This window comes from Salmo trutta, chromosome 3 (assembly GCF_901001165.1).
Source record: "Salmo trutta chromosome 3, fSalTru1.1, whole genome shotgun sequence".
Classification (NCBI taxonomy): domain Eukaryota; kingdom Metazoa; phylum Chordata; class Actinopteri; order Salmoniformes; family Salmonidae; genus Salmo; species Salmo trutta.
This window is the reverse complement of record NC_042959.1, coordinates 65402153-65419407: the sequence shown is the minus strand read 5'-3', so window position 1 is coordinate 65419407 and position 17255 is coordinate 65402153. Positions and strand designations below refer to the sequence as shown.

The window sequence follows — 17255 nt, the reverse complement described above, 5'->3', positions numbered from 1 at the left end:
TTTAAATAGAGATGTAACCATTGGAGCTACAGATGTGTGCACAGAGTGAGAACGATTGTGTGTGTGTGTGTGTAAGGACCGATGCCGGGGATGAGAAGCAGGTACAGTGAGTCAAACATTTCATCAGGAACAGACAGCGTCAGCACACGGGTATACAAGGACATAAGACAATCAATGCAGAAGCAGCGAACAGAGTGGGGAACCAGACAGATGTAGGGAGAGATCGAGTCCAGGTGAGTCCAATAATCGCTGATGCGCGTGACAGGGGGAACGCAGGTGTGCGTAATGATGATGGCAGGAGTGCGCAATGCTGGGGAGCCTGGCGCTCTGGGGAAGAGCGAGAGCAGGCGTGACAGTATGTATGTGTGTGTGTGCATTTGTGAGTGTGTGTCTGTGTGCTTGTGTATATTTTGTGTTTGTAATGTATCCTCCCGTCCTGTAGGTGGCGAGCAGGCAGCCAGCAGACCGTTCTCCATGAGGAGCAGTAGAAGATGCCGGCTCTGCCAGCGCTGCTGCTGTCGATACACTTCTCCTCCTTCCTGCTAGTTACCATGGCACCACGCTCCGGAAGCCAGGCCGCCCTGCTCTCCTCCGTCCGGATGGGTGAGTGTCCATCTATCAATCAATCATCCATCCATCCCTGCTTCCATCCCTTGATCACCCTCAGGTGTCTGTCTCCCCTTCCTCCCCCGGTGTCTCACCACCCTCCACCAGGACACACCCACTCACTCACCTGGCCTTCACACCCCTCGTAAATACTCTGCTTGTCTCTTCTCTTTTTGTCTTACTGTCTAATGGTGAGTAATATCAATGTTTTCTCCCGTTCCATATCTCTCCGTCTTCCTCCCTCCATATGTAGCTGCGATCCTGGATGACCAGTCAGTGTGTGGGCGTGGGGAGCGGCTGGCTCTGGCCCTGGCCAGGGAGAACATCAACAGTGTAATGGAGGGAGGGGCCAGAGCCCGTGTGGAGGTGGACATATTTGAACTGCAGAGGGACTCCCAGTACGAGACCACTGACACCAGTGAGTAACACCACTACAGACCACTACAGACCAGTAAGACCAGTACTGACATGTACAGACCAGTAATGACTAGTAAGACTAGTAATACCAAGAGAGACCAGTACAGATAAGTACAGACCAGGACAAACCAGATTCAGTAAAGACCAGTACAAACCATTACACGACCACAGACACTTGTACAAACCAGTAATACCAGTAGAGACCAGTACTGACCAGTAATACCAGTAGAGACCAGTATTGACCAGTAATACCAGTAGAGACCAGTACTGGATAGTGATATCAGTACAGACCGGTACAAAAGAGTACAGACCAGTACTGACCAGTAATACCAGTACAGACCAGTACTGACCAGTAATACCAGTACAGACAAGTACAGAAGAGTACTGACCAGTAATACCAGTATAGACCAGTACTTACCAGTACAGACCAGTATTGACCAGTAATACCAGTACAGACCAGTACAGACCAGTAATACCAGTACAGTCCAGTGCAGACCAGTACTGACCAGTAATACCAGTACAGTCCAGTGCAGACCAGTACTGACCAGTAATACCAGTACAGTCCAGTGCAGACCAGTACTCACCAGTAATACCAGTACAGACCAGTACTGACCAGTAAAACCAGTACAGTACAGTACAGACCAGTACTGACCAGTAATACCAGTACAGTCCAGTACAGACCAGTACTGACCAGTAATACAGTTACTACAGACTTTATGTACAAAACAGATTGAGGATATCTTTCAGTAGTTTATGTGTATTAGCTCACAGACCAATGACTGGCCACAGCGAGCTGGAGGGAGAAGTGAATGTGTGTGGACGTATGTGAATGTACAGTACAGTGTGTGTGTATGTTTGTGTGTGTGTGTGTGTATGTTTGTCCTTGACCAGTGGGCAGGACACTCTGACAGGCGTATTTCCCATCAGGGTCCTTGGATCACAGGCCTCATCTTACAGCTGTAGCTGTATGAGACACACACGCACGCACGCACACACACATACACACACACACACACACACACACACACACACACACACACACACACACACACACACACACACACACACACACACACACACACACACACACACACACACACACACACACACACACACACACACACGCCAGAGGTTATGGATGATGAGGATGGAGAGATGTAGCGGAATGAAATGGAGCCCAGGGTGAATCTGAAGCAGCTTCCTCTCCTCGTCTCATTTCTTTCAGCTGAACTGACGTGAAGATGCGCCCATATACTTACTGTAGCCCCATGATGGGTGCCATTATTGCCTCGTTTCCCTGTTACTGTCTAGGTTCAACAACCATGGTTACTGTGACACAGTGCAGTGTGGCAGGAAGACATGTTGGCCTTAATCAGTATGTCAGTGGCATTGATCAGTAACAGGAGCTGATCATTGAGCAATAAGTTAACTTTGAGACAGAACAGACTGACATAAAGACTGACTGTCAGACTGAACAGTAGGCAAGATGGAGTTTCCACTATGCTGCTATGTTTCCATCCTTTCCCTATCAGTAGTCACAAAGGAAAATAGATCATTTTAAGGTGTAGGCAATGGCTAGGTTCCACTCTACAAACTCACTCCCTTCTCTCTGCCCGTGAAGGGAAGGTGGCATAATGGAACCAAGCCAGAGGGATAAAGGATAAACCAAGGAGTGAGTAAGAGTTCTGAGGTCCGCAAGCATTAGAAACAATAGACTGCGCGTCAACATTTATAGCAACAGACAAAAAAAATAGTAATACATTCCCACCAGACGAACAGAGCACCTAGACAAAAGTGATTTCTTTAAAGAGAAGTGCACCTGTTTGACTCCTGTTCCTCTGTCTCTCTCTCCTCTCAGTGTGCCAGATTCTACCTAAAGGAGTGGTGTCTGTGATAGGCCCTGCCAACAGCCCTGCTTCTGGCTCTACTGTCAGTCATATATGTGGAGAGAAGGAGGTGAGTGGCACAAACATATACACACATGCATGAATATGCACGTTCTCTCTCTTTCTCTCTCTCTCTCTCTCTCTCTCTCTCTCTCTCTCTCTCTCTCTCTCTCACACACACACACACACACACACACACACACACACACACACACACACACACACACACACACACACACACACACACACACACACACACACACACACACACACACACACACACACACATACACACACACACCCTTCTTGTTCATCGTTACAGTGTCAGGAGATTGAGTCTCCCAGGAGTGCTGAATCTCTTCTCATGAAATTAACCATCAACCATTTCTTCCATCTGTTTTCTCTTTACTCCCTTTGGCCTTTTATCCCTTCTCACTCTGTTCTCCTCTTCCCCGCCTCTCCTCATTTCTGTTTCCTCCTTAATGTTTTCTATACTGGTTCTTTGATATCATTGCCTTCTCTGCTCTTCCTTCCTTCCTTCCTTTCGCTCGCTACTTCCTTTATACTCTCCTCCCCTCCCCTCTTCTCTCCTCCTCCTCTTCCTTTTCCTCCTCCTCTTCCTCTTCCTTCCCCTCCTCCTCTTCTCCTTTCCTTTCCTCTCCTCTCCTCTCCTCCTCCTTTCCTCCTCTCCTCTCCAGATCCCACATGTAAAGATAGGTCCAGAGGAGACTCCCAGGTTGCCCTACCTGCGTTTTGCCTCGGTCAGTCTGTACCCTAGCAACGAGGACCTGAGCCTGGCCGTGGCAGCCATCCTGCGATCCTTCAGCTACCCCTCAGCCAGCCTGGTCTGCGCCAAGGCCGAGTGTGAGTACTGTGTGTGTCTGTGTGCTTGTGCACACGCATGTAGATGTATGTGTAATTGTGTTTATTTAAATTGTTATTACCAAATCTTTTTTTTACGTTTCACCCCTTTTTCTCCCCAATTGGTAGTTGCAGTCTTGTCCCATCGCTGCAACTCCTGCATGGACTCGGGAGAGGCGAAGGTCAAGAGACATGCATCCTCCAAAACATGACCCAGTCAAGCCGCACTGCTCGTTTAACCTGGAAGCCAGCCGCACCAATGTGTCGGAGGAAACACCGTACAGCTGTCGACCGATGTCAGTGTGCATGCGCTTGGCCGCCACAAGGAGTTGCTAGAGCATGATGGGACATGGACATCCCAGCCGGCCAAACCCTCCCCTAACCCGGACGACGCTGGGCCAATTATGTGCCGCCTCATGGGTCTTCCGGTCGCGACACAGCCCGGGATCGAACCCAGATCTGTAGTGATGCCTCTAGCACTGCGATGCAGTGCCTTAGACCACTGCGCCACTCGGGAGGCCCTGTGTGTGTGCCTTTGTGTGTGTGCCTTTGTGTGTGTGCCTTTGTGTGTGTGCCTTTGTGTGTGTGTGTGCGTGCGTGCGTGCGTGCGTGCGCGCGTGCGTGTGTGTGTGTGCGTGCGTGTGTGTGTGTGTTCGTGTAACTCACACTCCCTGTGCGAGCTCACGGCATCTTGGCACATTCACACTGTCTGGGCGATTATGACTGTCCCCTGCTGTTAGACACTCATTCTAACAGGCTGCTCTTAAAGTTCACTAAACTGTACATGCAAACAACACAACTCGTGGTCCATACAATCACACTCCAACAGTATCTACTTCTTACTCATCCTCCAGCACTTGGCCAGACAGTCAACCACCTGTCAGGCTCCTGATACAGTATTAAGACTGAGCTCCTACAATTGTAAGTTGCTCTATCAGACTATTGATTTAATGATTGATGCACAGTAATTATTCCAAAGAGCTGTAATCCTGTTTCAGTCTCCCCGAAAATGAAGAGCTCCTCTCCTTTTCATAGACTTGCCACTTTGAACATGAGACCCTTTGAAATACATCAGAAACTGTACACCGGTATGATCAGTGATTTTGATGTGATACACAGGCCTACTTCCTTCATTCCATTTTCTGATGTGAGATGTGAGACTTGTGTCTATTTGATGTGTTCACAAAAAGCTTTTCTATTTGGAAGAGGTTTTAAAAGCAACAGGTACGGTAGTCATGGTGATATAGTGATTGCGGGTGCAGATGAGGCTCTACATTTGTCTGGGAAGTGATCTCGTCAAGGTTACCGTTACCCACAGACTCTCTGACCCACTTGGCTGTGGGAGCTATCGCTGTGCGGAGCTGCTGGTTGCCATGGCTGCAGAATAGGTGCTAACTGCCACTCAACAGGCTGACTGCCTGACTCCCTCCACACACACGTACGTACAGTCAGTGTGCTGCAGAGAGATAGACGATTAACACACCATGGTTACAACCAACAGGGGTTTTCATATTTTTCCATCTACCTCTGTTGAGTGGCTTTCAGGATAAGTGGACGTTATGTCTGTGTGTGAGAGATGGGGCCGCTGTCCGTCACATATCAGATGTAGTGATGAGTAACGCAAGGAGACCAAGATGGTTTTGTTTTTTCTTCTTATAGTGTCCATTCGTTTGCTGCATGGACAAAGATGTTTTATGTTGATTTCCAGGCATTTTCCGGTTCTTTTTTCTCACTGAAATGTTTTTGGGGAGGTTTCCTTCTCTAGTTATGTATGGGTCACGTCCAGCTATTAATCTAGTGCCATTATGCAGTTTTTATGAGATGGATGAGGTTAGAGGAAGGAGAGGAGAGAGGGAGGTGGTAAAAAGGGATAGAGAGAGAGGAAGCAAGAGCTGGAGAGTGGAATAGAGGGACAGGGGAGAGATTATGAGAAAGGAGATGGAGAGTGACCAGGATAGGAAAAGAAAGAGAGAGAGATACAAAAGAGCTAGAGCAAAAGATGGAGAGGTAAGCGAAAGAGAGAGAGCAGTTAGAGAGAGAGACAGAAGGAGAGGTTAGGTTAGTGAGAGAGTGTGAAAAAGAGAGAGAAGAAGCTAGAGAGAGAGTATTGATTTTTCTCCTCCTTCAAACTAATGAAAGTTTTTGGCCTGGTTCAGTGATTACCACACTGCTTACAGGCCTGCTCTCCGTGAGGCTCCTCTCCCTCCCTCCCATCCTCCCTCCTGTCCCTCCCTCCCTCCCTTCTCTCCCTCCCCTCTGGCTCCCTGGGAAGCTCTCTAGACGCTGGTAGCTCCTCTTATTTACTTTTCTGGCAGCGTTTTACTAGAGAATCTAGAATTAGAATGGGAATTAGAAGTTATATTCTAAATCCCAAGAACCATTCCATAGTGTTTGGCCCAGGGACTAGCTACAGTACTATATATTTATTTTTTATTTATTTTTATTTCACCTTTATTTAACCAGGTAGGCAAGTTGAGAACAAGTTCTCATTTACAATTGTGACCTGGCCAAGATAAAGCAAAGCAGTTCGACACATACAACAACACAGAGTTACACATGGAGTAAAACAAACTTACAGTCAATAATACAGTAGAAAAATAAGTCTATATACAATGTGAGCAAATGAGGTGAGATAAGGGAGGTAAAGGCAAAAGAGGCCATGGTGGCAAAGTAAATACAATATAGCAAGTAAAACACTGGAATGGTAGATTTGTAGTGGAAGAAAGTGCAAAGTAGAAATAGAAATAATGGGGTGCAAAGGAGCAAAATAAATAAATAAATACAGTAGGGGAAGAGATAGTTGTTTGAACTAAATTATAGATGGGCTATGTACAGGTGCAGTGATCTGTGAGCTGCTCTGACAGCTGGTGCTTAAAGCTAGTGAGGGAGATAAGTGTTTCGAGTTTCAGAGATTTTTGTAGTTCGTTCCAGTCATTGGCAGCAGAGAACTGGAAGGAGAGACGGCCAAAGGAGGAATTGGCTTTGGGGGTGACCAGAGAGATATACCTGCTGGAGCGCGTGCTACAGGTGGGTGCTGCTATGGTGACCAGTGAGCTGAGATAAGGGGGGACTTTACCTAGCAGGCTCTTGTAGATGACCTGGAGCCAGTGGGTTTGGAGACGAGTATGAAGCGAGGGCCAGCCAACGAGAGCCTACAGGTCGCAGTGGTGGGTAGTATATGGGGCTTTGGTGACAAAACGGATGGCACTGTGATAGACTGCATCCAGTTTATTGAGTAGGGTATTGGAGGCTATTTTGTAAATGACATCGCTGAAGTCGAGGATCGGTAGGATGGTCAGTTTTACGAGGGTATGTTTGGCAGCATGAGTGAAGGATGCTTTGTTGCGAAATAGGAAGCCAATTCTAGATTTAACTTTGGATTGGAGATGTTTGATGTGAGTCTGGAAGGAGAGCTTACAGTCTAACCAGACACCTAGGTATTTGTAGTTGTCCACATATTCTAAGTCAGAACCGTCCAGAGTAGTGATGCTGGATGGGCGGGCAGGTGCGGGCAGCGATCGGTTGAAGAGCATGCATTTAGTTTTACTTGTATTTAAGAGCAGTTGGAGGCCACGGAAGGAGAGTTGTATGGCATTGAAGCTCATCTGGAGGGTTGTTAACATAGTGTCCAAAGAAGGGCCTGAAGTATACAGAATGGTGTCGTCTGCGTAGAGGTGGATCAGAGACTCACCAGCAGCAAGAGCGACATCATTGATGTATACAGAGAAAAGAGTTGGCCCAAGAATTGAACCCTGTGGCACCCCCATAGAGACTACCAGAGGCCCGGACAACAGGCCATCCGATTTGACACATTGAACTCTGTCAGAGAAGTAGTTGGTGAACCAGGCGAGGCAATCATTTGAGAAACCAAGGCTATTGAGTCTGCCGAGGAGGATGTGGTGATTGACAGAGTCGAAAGCCTTGGCCAGGTCAATGAATACGGCAGCACAGTATTGTTTCTTATCGATGGCGGTTACGATATTGTTTAGGACCTTGAGCGTGGCTGAGGTGCACCCATGACCAGCTCTGAAACCAGATAGCATAGCGGAGAAGGTGCAGTGGGATTCGAAATGGTTGGTAATCTGTTTGTTGACTTAGAAAGGCAGGGTAGGATGGATATAGGTCTGTAGCAGTTTGGGTCAAGAGTGTCCCCTCCTTTGAAGAGGGGGATGACAGCAGCTGCTTTCCAATCTTTTGGAATCTCAGACGACACAAAAGAGAGGTTGAACAGGCTAGTAATAGGGGTTGCAACAATTTCGGCAGATAATTTTAGAAAGAAAGGGTCCAGATTGTCTAGCCCGGCTGATTTGTAGGGGTCCAGATTTTGCAGCTCTTTCAGGACATCTGCTGACTGGATTTGGGAGAAGGAGAAATGGGGAAGGCTTGGGCGAGTAGCCGTGGGGGGTGCAGTGCTGTTGACCGCGGTAGGGGTAGCCAGGTGGAAAGCATGGCCAGCCGTAGAAAAATGCTTATTGAAATTCTCAATTATAGTGGATTTGTCGGAGGTGACAGAGTTTCCTATCCTCAGTGCAGTGGGCAGCTGGGAGGAGGTGTTCTTATTCTCCATGGACTTTACAGTGTCCCAGAACTTTTTTGAGTCTGTGTTGCAGTATATATGCAGTACAGAATGCTTTGAGGAACGAACGCGTCATGTGTTGATGCATCACATGCATCATGTCGTCACCAGAGACGTTTGATATTGTGAATGCCAATTGGAGAGAAAAAAGTAGACGTTCATTTAGCTTTTCTGTTTGGCTTGTCCCTAGTGGGTCTTGTTGCTATGTACGTGGCTAAGTAATTACTAGGCTGTCCGTATTGGATTGGTGGGTCAGTTTTTTTCAATTGCTTTCAACCCCATCATCTCTCTCAGAATAGGATACATTTCATAGTGCTATACAATATATATGCAATAGGCAACAATGTCAAATTCTAGATATTCTATGTCAATGCCATAGTGGTGGGTTAGCACTATATAATCATTGAATCTCCCCAGAACCTGATTTATAGGATCTCTTGTTAGAACTACCAGTACTGCACACTTTCTATGCATTTTACAATGCCAATCTCCAACATCCCATGTTCGTTTGTGGGATGTTAAATAAAGTCTCACCTAAAATGTCTCTGTTATTCTGTCTCTTCTCTTCCCCTTCTCTCCGGCTCTCTCCCGGCTCCTCCCCTCAGGCCTTCTGCGATTGGAGGAGCTAGTGCGGCGCTTCCTGATCTCCAGGGAGACCCTGTCAATCAGGATGCTGGATGACAGCCTGGATCCCACCCCTCTGCTGAAGGAGATACGAGACGACAAGGTGGCCACCATCATCATCGACGCCAACGCCTCCATCTCCTACCTCATCCTTAAAAAGGTCAGGGGTAATGCCTCAGTGCTAGGGTGGCTTTTATAGAGTAGCTACATGAGTTGTCGCCTGTAGAGCACAAACAGATCTGAGATCTGAGAAGTTGTACCTATTGACTGATTTAGTATCAGGGCCCATGGTATAATAATCTGATCCTAGATCTGTGGTCTGGGTCTACTTGTAGCTCAAGAACAATTTGACTGATGATTGTTGCTTGCTGCATACAGGACAGTAATGCAGAGAACCCTGTGAAGTTATACAGGGAGCAACAATGGTTCAATTATCTTAAGCAGCTTAAATCATATTGACAGCTTGTCTATTTGACATGCGGTAATCCATATTCAGTGGTGATAATGGGTCCATAGGTGTTATGATGATTTATATTGTACAGCCTGTAGCAACAGCAGTCAGACACAGGAGTGACTCAGAGATTGGCCTTTATATAGAACTGTGTCTGAATGTCTGTCAGTACATGCATTACCACTGCTCTCTGCTCCCTCTGCTCTGTCTACTCTCTGCCTTAAGCTTTATTGTGTAAGTTTGACAATTTAACACTGTGGTTATGGTAAGCTCTCTCTTTCTATCCCTCTCTCTCTCGTCACTTCTCTCTCTCTCTCTCTCTCTCTCTCTCTCTGCTTCTGTCCTTCTCGCCCTCACTCTGTCTTCTACCACTTCCTCTCTCCATCTATCTTCCCCCTTTTTCCTCTTACTTTCTATCTCACTCTCCTTCTCTCTGTCTCCCCTCCCCCATTCGCTTCTCTCTCTCTCCACAGGCGTCAGAGTTGGGGATGACATCAGCGTTTTACAAGTACATCCTCACCACCATGGTAAGAGCGCACCAACGCCTCAGCATTTTTGCCATCCTTCCACCTTTCCTCTTCTCTGTGTCCTTCCTTCCTCCTCCTTCCCAATCCCTCTCTTTGTCCCTGGGTGTGTGTGAGGGACGGGGCTCAGGGGTGTGCCAGGTGGGTGAAACACATTACAACACACAGAGAGAAATACACTACATGGCCAAAAGTATGTGTACACCTGCTCCCTGAACGTCTCATTCCAAAATCATGGGCATTAATATGGAGTTGGTCCCCCCTTTGCTGCTATAACAGCCTCCACTCTTCTGGGAAGGCTTTCCACTAGATGTTGGAACATTGCTGCGGGGACTTGCTTCCATTCAGCCACAAGAGCATTAGTGAAGTCGGGCTCTGATGTTGGACAATTAGGCCTGGCTAGCAGTTGGCGTTCCAATTGATCCCAAAGGTGTTCGATGGGGTTGAGGTCAGGGCTCTTTGCAGGCCAGTCAAGTTATTCCACACCGATCTCGACAAACCAGTTCTATATGGACCTCGCTTTGTGCACAGAGGCAATGTCAGGCTGAAACAGGAAAGGGCCTTCCCCAAACTGTTACAACAAAGTTGGATGCACAGAATTATCTAGAATGTCATTGAATGCTGTAGCATTAAGATTTCCCTTCACTGGAACTAAGGGGCCTAGCCCGGACCATTAAAACTGGGCCAGCTCTAGCAGGGCAGAAATTTGACGAACTGACTTGTTGGAAAGGTGCCACGTTGAAAGTCACTGAAAAAACCTCTTCAGTAAGGCCGTTCTACTGCCAATGTTTTTGCTATGGAGATTGCATGGCTGTGTGCCCGATTTTATACACCTGTCAGCAACGGGTGTGGCTGAAATATATATATAGTATATATAATGTATGAAAAAATAGGAGTTTACAGGTTTTTATATAATTGAGATTAAAGGTAACATATTTTTTGTATTACTAAGTCTGTCAATCATATCGAATGTATAATTTAAGTCAGCCGCTAAAATAATAGTTCCTTTCTGGATTTGATCTAATATCACTTAAATTCTATCTAAAAACACCAGATTTGCCCCTGGTGGGATATACAGTACAATGAAATCAATGTTTATTTTTCACCATGTAAGGTACAAGGGAAAATGATGTATTCTTATTTATCAGGATGCCTACATCTCTGCTGTTACTACAGTAGGTGGCAGCATAGGCCTCTCCAACTCTTCTTTAAATGTTCAATTTCTCCTTTTAACATGTTGTACTCTTTCAAGAAAACCACATCTGCTGACAATATTTTTAATTGTTCGAGAACCATATGCTTTTACCCCCATCATTCCATGTAATAAGTTGGATTTTGTTGGCCATGTATAGAATCAAAGATCACCTTAACTGTTTCGTCTATCATTGAAGAACCAAGTAAAACATTTTAGCAGTCATGACATATGAGGGCGGTAGGCATCCCATAGAATGGGAGGATCATAGTATAAATACAGTACATAGTTATTGTATACATTACATATATAGAGTGTGTGAGCTGAGCAGACATATAACAAAACACACAAAAAAACATGAAGCTCAGTACATCATAGTACTTGAGGCTCTATGCCTTTTTACATTTTTTATTAGCTCTGACACCTCTCCTAATGTACCAAAAAAACTGTGGATAATACATTGTACATACATTTGAAGAAAGACTGCCACTTATGTACTGTGTTTGGTTTGTATTCCCTTATAAATTAAATTTAAGTATAGTGGCTGGGGTGAGAGGGTCCTCTGAGAGACTGAAATCAGATGAGTCAGATGAAATCAGATGCCCCAAGCACACCTCAAGAAGTGTCTGATGCCCTCCCAGTCACCCCCTCCCAATCCCCTGGATATAGCCCCTCTCCATTCTCACTAATAGCCACCATTAAATCTTAAAACAAGAACTAATAATGTTTCAATATCCTTTTCTAATCTGTCCAGAACTCATATCAATTTTACAATGAGTTTACAAGTCAGAGAAAAAGGAATACAATTACATTGTATTATAATTCTGTCCTTCTTTCTCTCTCCCAAACCAAATCTATCCATCCCTCTCCACCTCCCCCTCCCTGTTCTCACCCCTTTACCACACCCAGGCCAAGCTTGTCCCCGCCTCCCCTCCTTTTCCTCCCTTACCCACCCAGGCCAAGCTTGTCCCCACCTCCCCTCCTTGTCCTCCCTTACCCACCCAGGCCAAGCTTGTCCCCACCTCCCCTCCTTGTCCTCCCTTACCCACCCAGGCCAAGCTTGTCCCCACCTCCCCACCTCCCCTCCTTTTCCTCCCTGACCCACCCAGGCCAAGCTTGTCCCCACCTCCCCTCCTTTTCCTCCCTGACCCACCCAGGCCAAGCTTGTCCCCACCTCCCCTCCTTGTCCTCCCTTACCCACCCAGGCCAAGCTTGTCCCCACCTCCCCTCCTTGTCCTCCCTTACCCGCCCAGGCCAAGTTTATCCCCACCTCTGTCTTTAGCCCCCCTCCCTTCTTCTCAAACACATTTACACCCCTCTATACATGTAACTACTCATCCATTCTCCTTCATTCACACACAACCTATACCCTATACCTCCACACACTCATGCTCTCCCGCCCTCCTTCACATATTCATATTCACCCTCCTTCACTCTCCCATTCACATGCATAGACACATACCCACACTTACACCCACTCACACCCTCTCGCCCACACAAACACACATCCATTATTATTTACAATTGTTGACTTACATGCTATATTTCCTCTTTTATATTGTCTTTTCAGTGTCCATGTTTCTCATTGGCATTGGCTAATTCTATTGTTACTTCCTAGAGAAGAACAGTTACTTGAGGACAATAGAGTCTATATTGTATTGGGGGGAGGGGGAAGGAATATTGTCTCAATTTAAGTTGGTCTGGGGCATCACTGTATGTAGCCTAGTGTACTTATCGTTTTTTTCCTGCTTCTGCCTCTCCTCAGGGCACTGTGTTCTCTTTCAACTGGAAAGGTTTCTTGCAGCCTGTTCAGGGCTTCATCAGTGCTTGTGAACTCCATTCTCTGTGTTCCCTTCCATACCTACAGTACTGCCGGAAATCAGAGTTGAGACTTGATTCCTTTTATCTCCAGTGACTGTCTGATCAGAATGAATTGCTTGCGTTTTTTTCTCAGTCTAGCAGACAGGTCCTGGACGAATCAAATGGACTGGCCGTGGACCTTGATCTCTTTATAACCCTGTGCCCTCAGAATGTTGAATATGGTCTGATAGTTCCACAGATTAAAGATTACCAAGCGAGGATATTTAGCGTTCTTCTGCTTCACGCCGATCCGATGTCTTCGCTCCAGATCCTCCGGTAATACATCCACACTAAGCTCCTCCAATATCAGCTTGATCACATAGCTGGAAAGGTCTGCTTTTTTCTTGTCTTCTGGTAGGGAAAATATTCTGGTGTTATTTTGTCTCGATTTGTTTTCCAGCTTATCCAGTTCATCTTCTAAGGTTTGCACCTTTGTTTCCAGAAGGCCAGTTTTATTGTTTCATCCACGCGCCCGCCCTGTCTATGCATAGCTTACATGATAGAATCTACTTTTTTAACAACAGATTGTAACTGTTGTTTGTTTTGGTGAGCACTGGATATCCTTCAGCTGTTCGTTGCTCTCATTTGCGTCTCCAAGTTGATCTTTGTCTTTTCTTCTAAGGGAAGCCATGGCTTGTTGGGTTTGAGTCTCAGCTTCGTTTTACTCACAGATTGGTTCTCTGCTCACTCTCTCCCAGCTGCTTGGGGATATATTGATCTATTGATTTTAAAGGCTTAATGGAAACTATGTTTTCTGGCCTTTACATATATTCACAGTTTTGAAGGTACAAAACAGAGCTATTATCTCCCCTTGCGTCAAAGGGGGTACGCGCATGCGCCCCTCTCTCTCTCTCTTAATTCAATTCAAATGGGCTTTATTGGCCTCTCTCTCTCTCTTCATTCAATTCAAATGGGCTTTATTGGCATGGGAAACATATGTTTATATTGCCAAAGCAAGTGAAATAAACAGAAATGAACAGTAAACTCTGTCTCGCTCTCTGTTTCTGTTTCTGAGATTTCATACACATGTCACTCACCCAACTTATCCTCTCCTCACCCTCTCCCAGGACTTCCCCCTGCTGAGGCTGGATGACATAGTCGATGACCAGTCCAACATCATAGGGTTCTCCATGTTCAACACCACCCATCCGTTCTACCTGGAGTTCATCAGGAGTCTCAACCTGTCCTGGAGGGAGGGCTGTGATCTCATCTACCCCGGGCCTGCGGTATGTTCTACCAGGGTGTTACATTCACACATCCCTGTGTCACCTTGTTTTAACTGAGAAATTGTATGTTAACAAGTGTTACTTCCTGGTGTGTAGGTATCAAATGGTCCATATGGACGCTTGTCTCATTGAATCACCAAATACAGACACCAAAATGGAATAAAGTTATTACTATGTTATGAACCATGTTACCCCTTCCTCCCTCCTGCAATTCCTTACCTACCACCCCTCTTCGCCCTCCTGCAACTCTCTTCTCCTCCTTCTGCCCATTTCTCCTCTCTTTCCCCCGTGCACCTCCTTCTCCCCCTCCAGTTGTCGTCAGCGTTGATGTTTGACGCGGTGCACGTTGTGGTGGGGGCGGTGAGGGAGCTCAACAGGAGTCAGGAGATTGGAGTCAAACCTCTCAGCTGCACCTCTCCTCAGATCTGGCAACACGGCACCAGCCTCATGAACTACCTACGCATGGTCAGTACACACACACACACACACACACACACACACACACACACACACACACACACACACACACACACACACACACACACACACACACACACACACACACACACACACACACACACACACCCACACATATGCAGGCACACACGCAGGCACATGAACACACACAATTACACACACTTCACTTTCATTTTGAGTCTTCATTTGACAAAGAAGATAGTTGTTTCTTCTCATACCAATATATCTGCCATTTAGATACCAATGGCAGCCCCATTGTTAAACAAGTCACCAGAAACTACAGCATATCAGTCCGTCACACTCCTGTCCTGCCCACCATGTCGTTGTGTTGGGTCACACTCCTGTCCTGCCCACCATGTCGTTGTGTTGGGTCACACTCCTGTCCTGCCCACCATGTCGTTGTGTTGGGGTCCAGTGTTGTTGGTAATAGGTGCTTGTGTCACTCTGTCTGTCTGTCTGTCTTCCATCTGGCAATCCTCCTCCCTTGTTATTTTTTGTTATTTGACATGGCTGGTTGTCTGTGTGTCTCATTGACGAGCTGTCTTCATGGCTGCCTGTGCTCCATCTCTCTTTGTCTCCTCAGTACAGGCCTGTTATCTGTCTCTGTTATCAAACGACTGGGTGTGTTCCATCTTTACCACCACTCCATTCATCTTAGCTCTATCAAGCTCTGTCAGCTCTGTCACACTGTGTACTAGATATGTGTAGTGTAAGTATATTGTTCTCTCTCTCTTTGTCGCTCTCTCTCTTGTACCTCTTTCTCTTTCTCTCTCAATTCATTAAATTCCATTAAATTCAAATTAGCTTTATTGGCATCATAATAATATTTCTCCCTCCCTCCCTCCCTCCCTCCCTCCCTCCCTCCCTCCCTCCCTCCCTCCCTCCCTCCCTCCCTCCCTCCCTCCCTCCCTCTGTCAGGTGGAGTATGATGGTCTGACAGGCCATGTGGAGTTCAACAGTAAAGGCCAGAGGACCAACTACACCCTGAGGATTCTGGAGAAACACCGCAGGGGTCACAGAGAGGTCAGAGGGCAATGAGGTTATAGAGAAACAGAGTTTGACACAAAGTGGCTTCCGTGTTGACAGTAATCCTCCCTAACAGTGACATTCTAGCCATATAATTAGAATTGGTTATGCTATGGAAGTGCTTTGTGATTCGCTAGCTACAGTATTGACTTAGCTACAACACCAGCTGAGGATTAAAGGCTAAATAGAACAGCAAAATCAATGGTTGTTTTTTGGGTTGACATTTGCGATACGTGACTCCAAGGGGGTCTCCAAAAATGTAGCACTTGTATTCAATTGAGATGATTTTCCCTCTGAACATGAAGGTCTTTAACGTTGTACATTTCAAACACAGTGAGGCTGCTGACATCTATCTACAACGCTCCTAGAAACTGTTCTCTCTCTGCAGCACGAGAAGAGAAAATATAGGGCTTTAGAAAAAAATGATAATTCTATCTTTAGAGCCATTACCTCCTATCTGACCCATAGAGAGATGTATGTGAACATATATTTTATCTTCCAAAGTGCCTTTGGGCTTGTCCTCTGGATTTTAGCTCCTTCTTGTTTTACACTGTCACATGGATTTACTGTACCTCCTGTATAATCACACACATCCTGCAATTATTATCCTCTCTCTCCCTCTTTCTCTCTCTCTCCCTCTTTCTCTCTCTCTCAGATTGGTATCTGGTACTCCAATAACACACTGGCTATGAACTCCACCAGTCTGGACATCAACGTCTCGGAAACACTGGCCAACAAGACCCTCGTCGTCACCACCATACTGGTGAGGTCAAATCCTTTATTATGACCACCATATTAGTGAGGTCAAACATTTTATCATACCCATCATACTGGTGAGGTCAAATCCTTTATTATGACCACCATATTAGTGAGGTCAAACATTTTATCATACCCACCTTACTGGTGAGGAAAACCCTTTATTATGACCATCATACTGGTGAGGTCAAAACCTTTATCCTAACCACCATACTGGTGAGGAAAAACCTTTATTATGACCATCATACTGGTGAGGTCAAAACCTTTATTATGACCATCATACTGGTGAGGTCAAAATCTTTATCCTAACCACCATACTGGTGAGGTCAAAACCTTTATTATGACCATCATACTGGTGAGGTCAAAACCTTTATTATGACCATCATACTGGTGAGGTCAAAACCTTTATTATGACCATCATACTGGTGAGGTCAAAACCTTTATTATGACCATCATACTGGTGAGGTCAAAATCTTTATCATAACCACCATACTGGTGAGGAAAAACCTTTATTATGACCATCATACTGGTGAGGTCAAAACCTTTATCATAACCACCATACTGGTGAGGAAAAACCTTTATTATGACCATCATACTGGTGAGGTCAAAACCTTTATCATAACCACCATACTGGTGAGGAAAAACCTTTATTATGACCATCATACTGGTGAGGTCAAAACCTTTATCCTAACCACCATACTGGTGAGGTCAAAACCTTTATTATGATCACCATATACATTAGGAATGCTCTTTCCATGACATTGACTGACCAG

The 17255-nt window shown here is 45.9% G+C and overlaps 1 protein-coding gene across 4 annotated transcripts in view; it reads left to right on the top strand.

Annotated features, from left to right (window-relative positions):
- The window catches only part of LOC115184178 (glutamate receptor ionotropic, kainate 5), a 127780-nt gene that overhangs the window by 100903 nt on the left and 9622 nt on the right, over positions 1-17255 (top strand). For all 4 annotated transcript variants that reach the window (XM_029745204.1, XM_029745218.1, XM_029745200.1 and 1 more), the window contains 10 exons: positions 443-603; positions 860-1024; positions 2882-2979; positions 3608-3773; positions 8952-9130; positions 9895-9948; positions 14065-14223; positions 14536-14688; positions 15619-15723; positions 16382-16489. In XM_029745204.1, coding sequence (XP_029601064.1) covers positions 492-603; positions 860-1024; positions 2882-2979; positions 3608-3773; positions 8952-9130; positions 9895-9948; positions 14065-14223; positions 14536-14688; positions 15619-15723; positions 16382-16489 — 1299 coding nt within the window. In that variant the 5' untranslated portion in view covers positions 443-491. The remainder of the gene's footprint in view (positions 1-442; positions 604-859; positions 1025-2881; positions 2980-3607; positions 3774-8951; positions 9131-9894; positions 9949-14064; positions 14224-14535; positions 14689-15618; positions 15724-16381; positions 16490-17255) is intronic.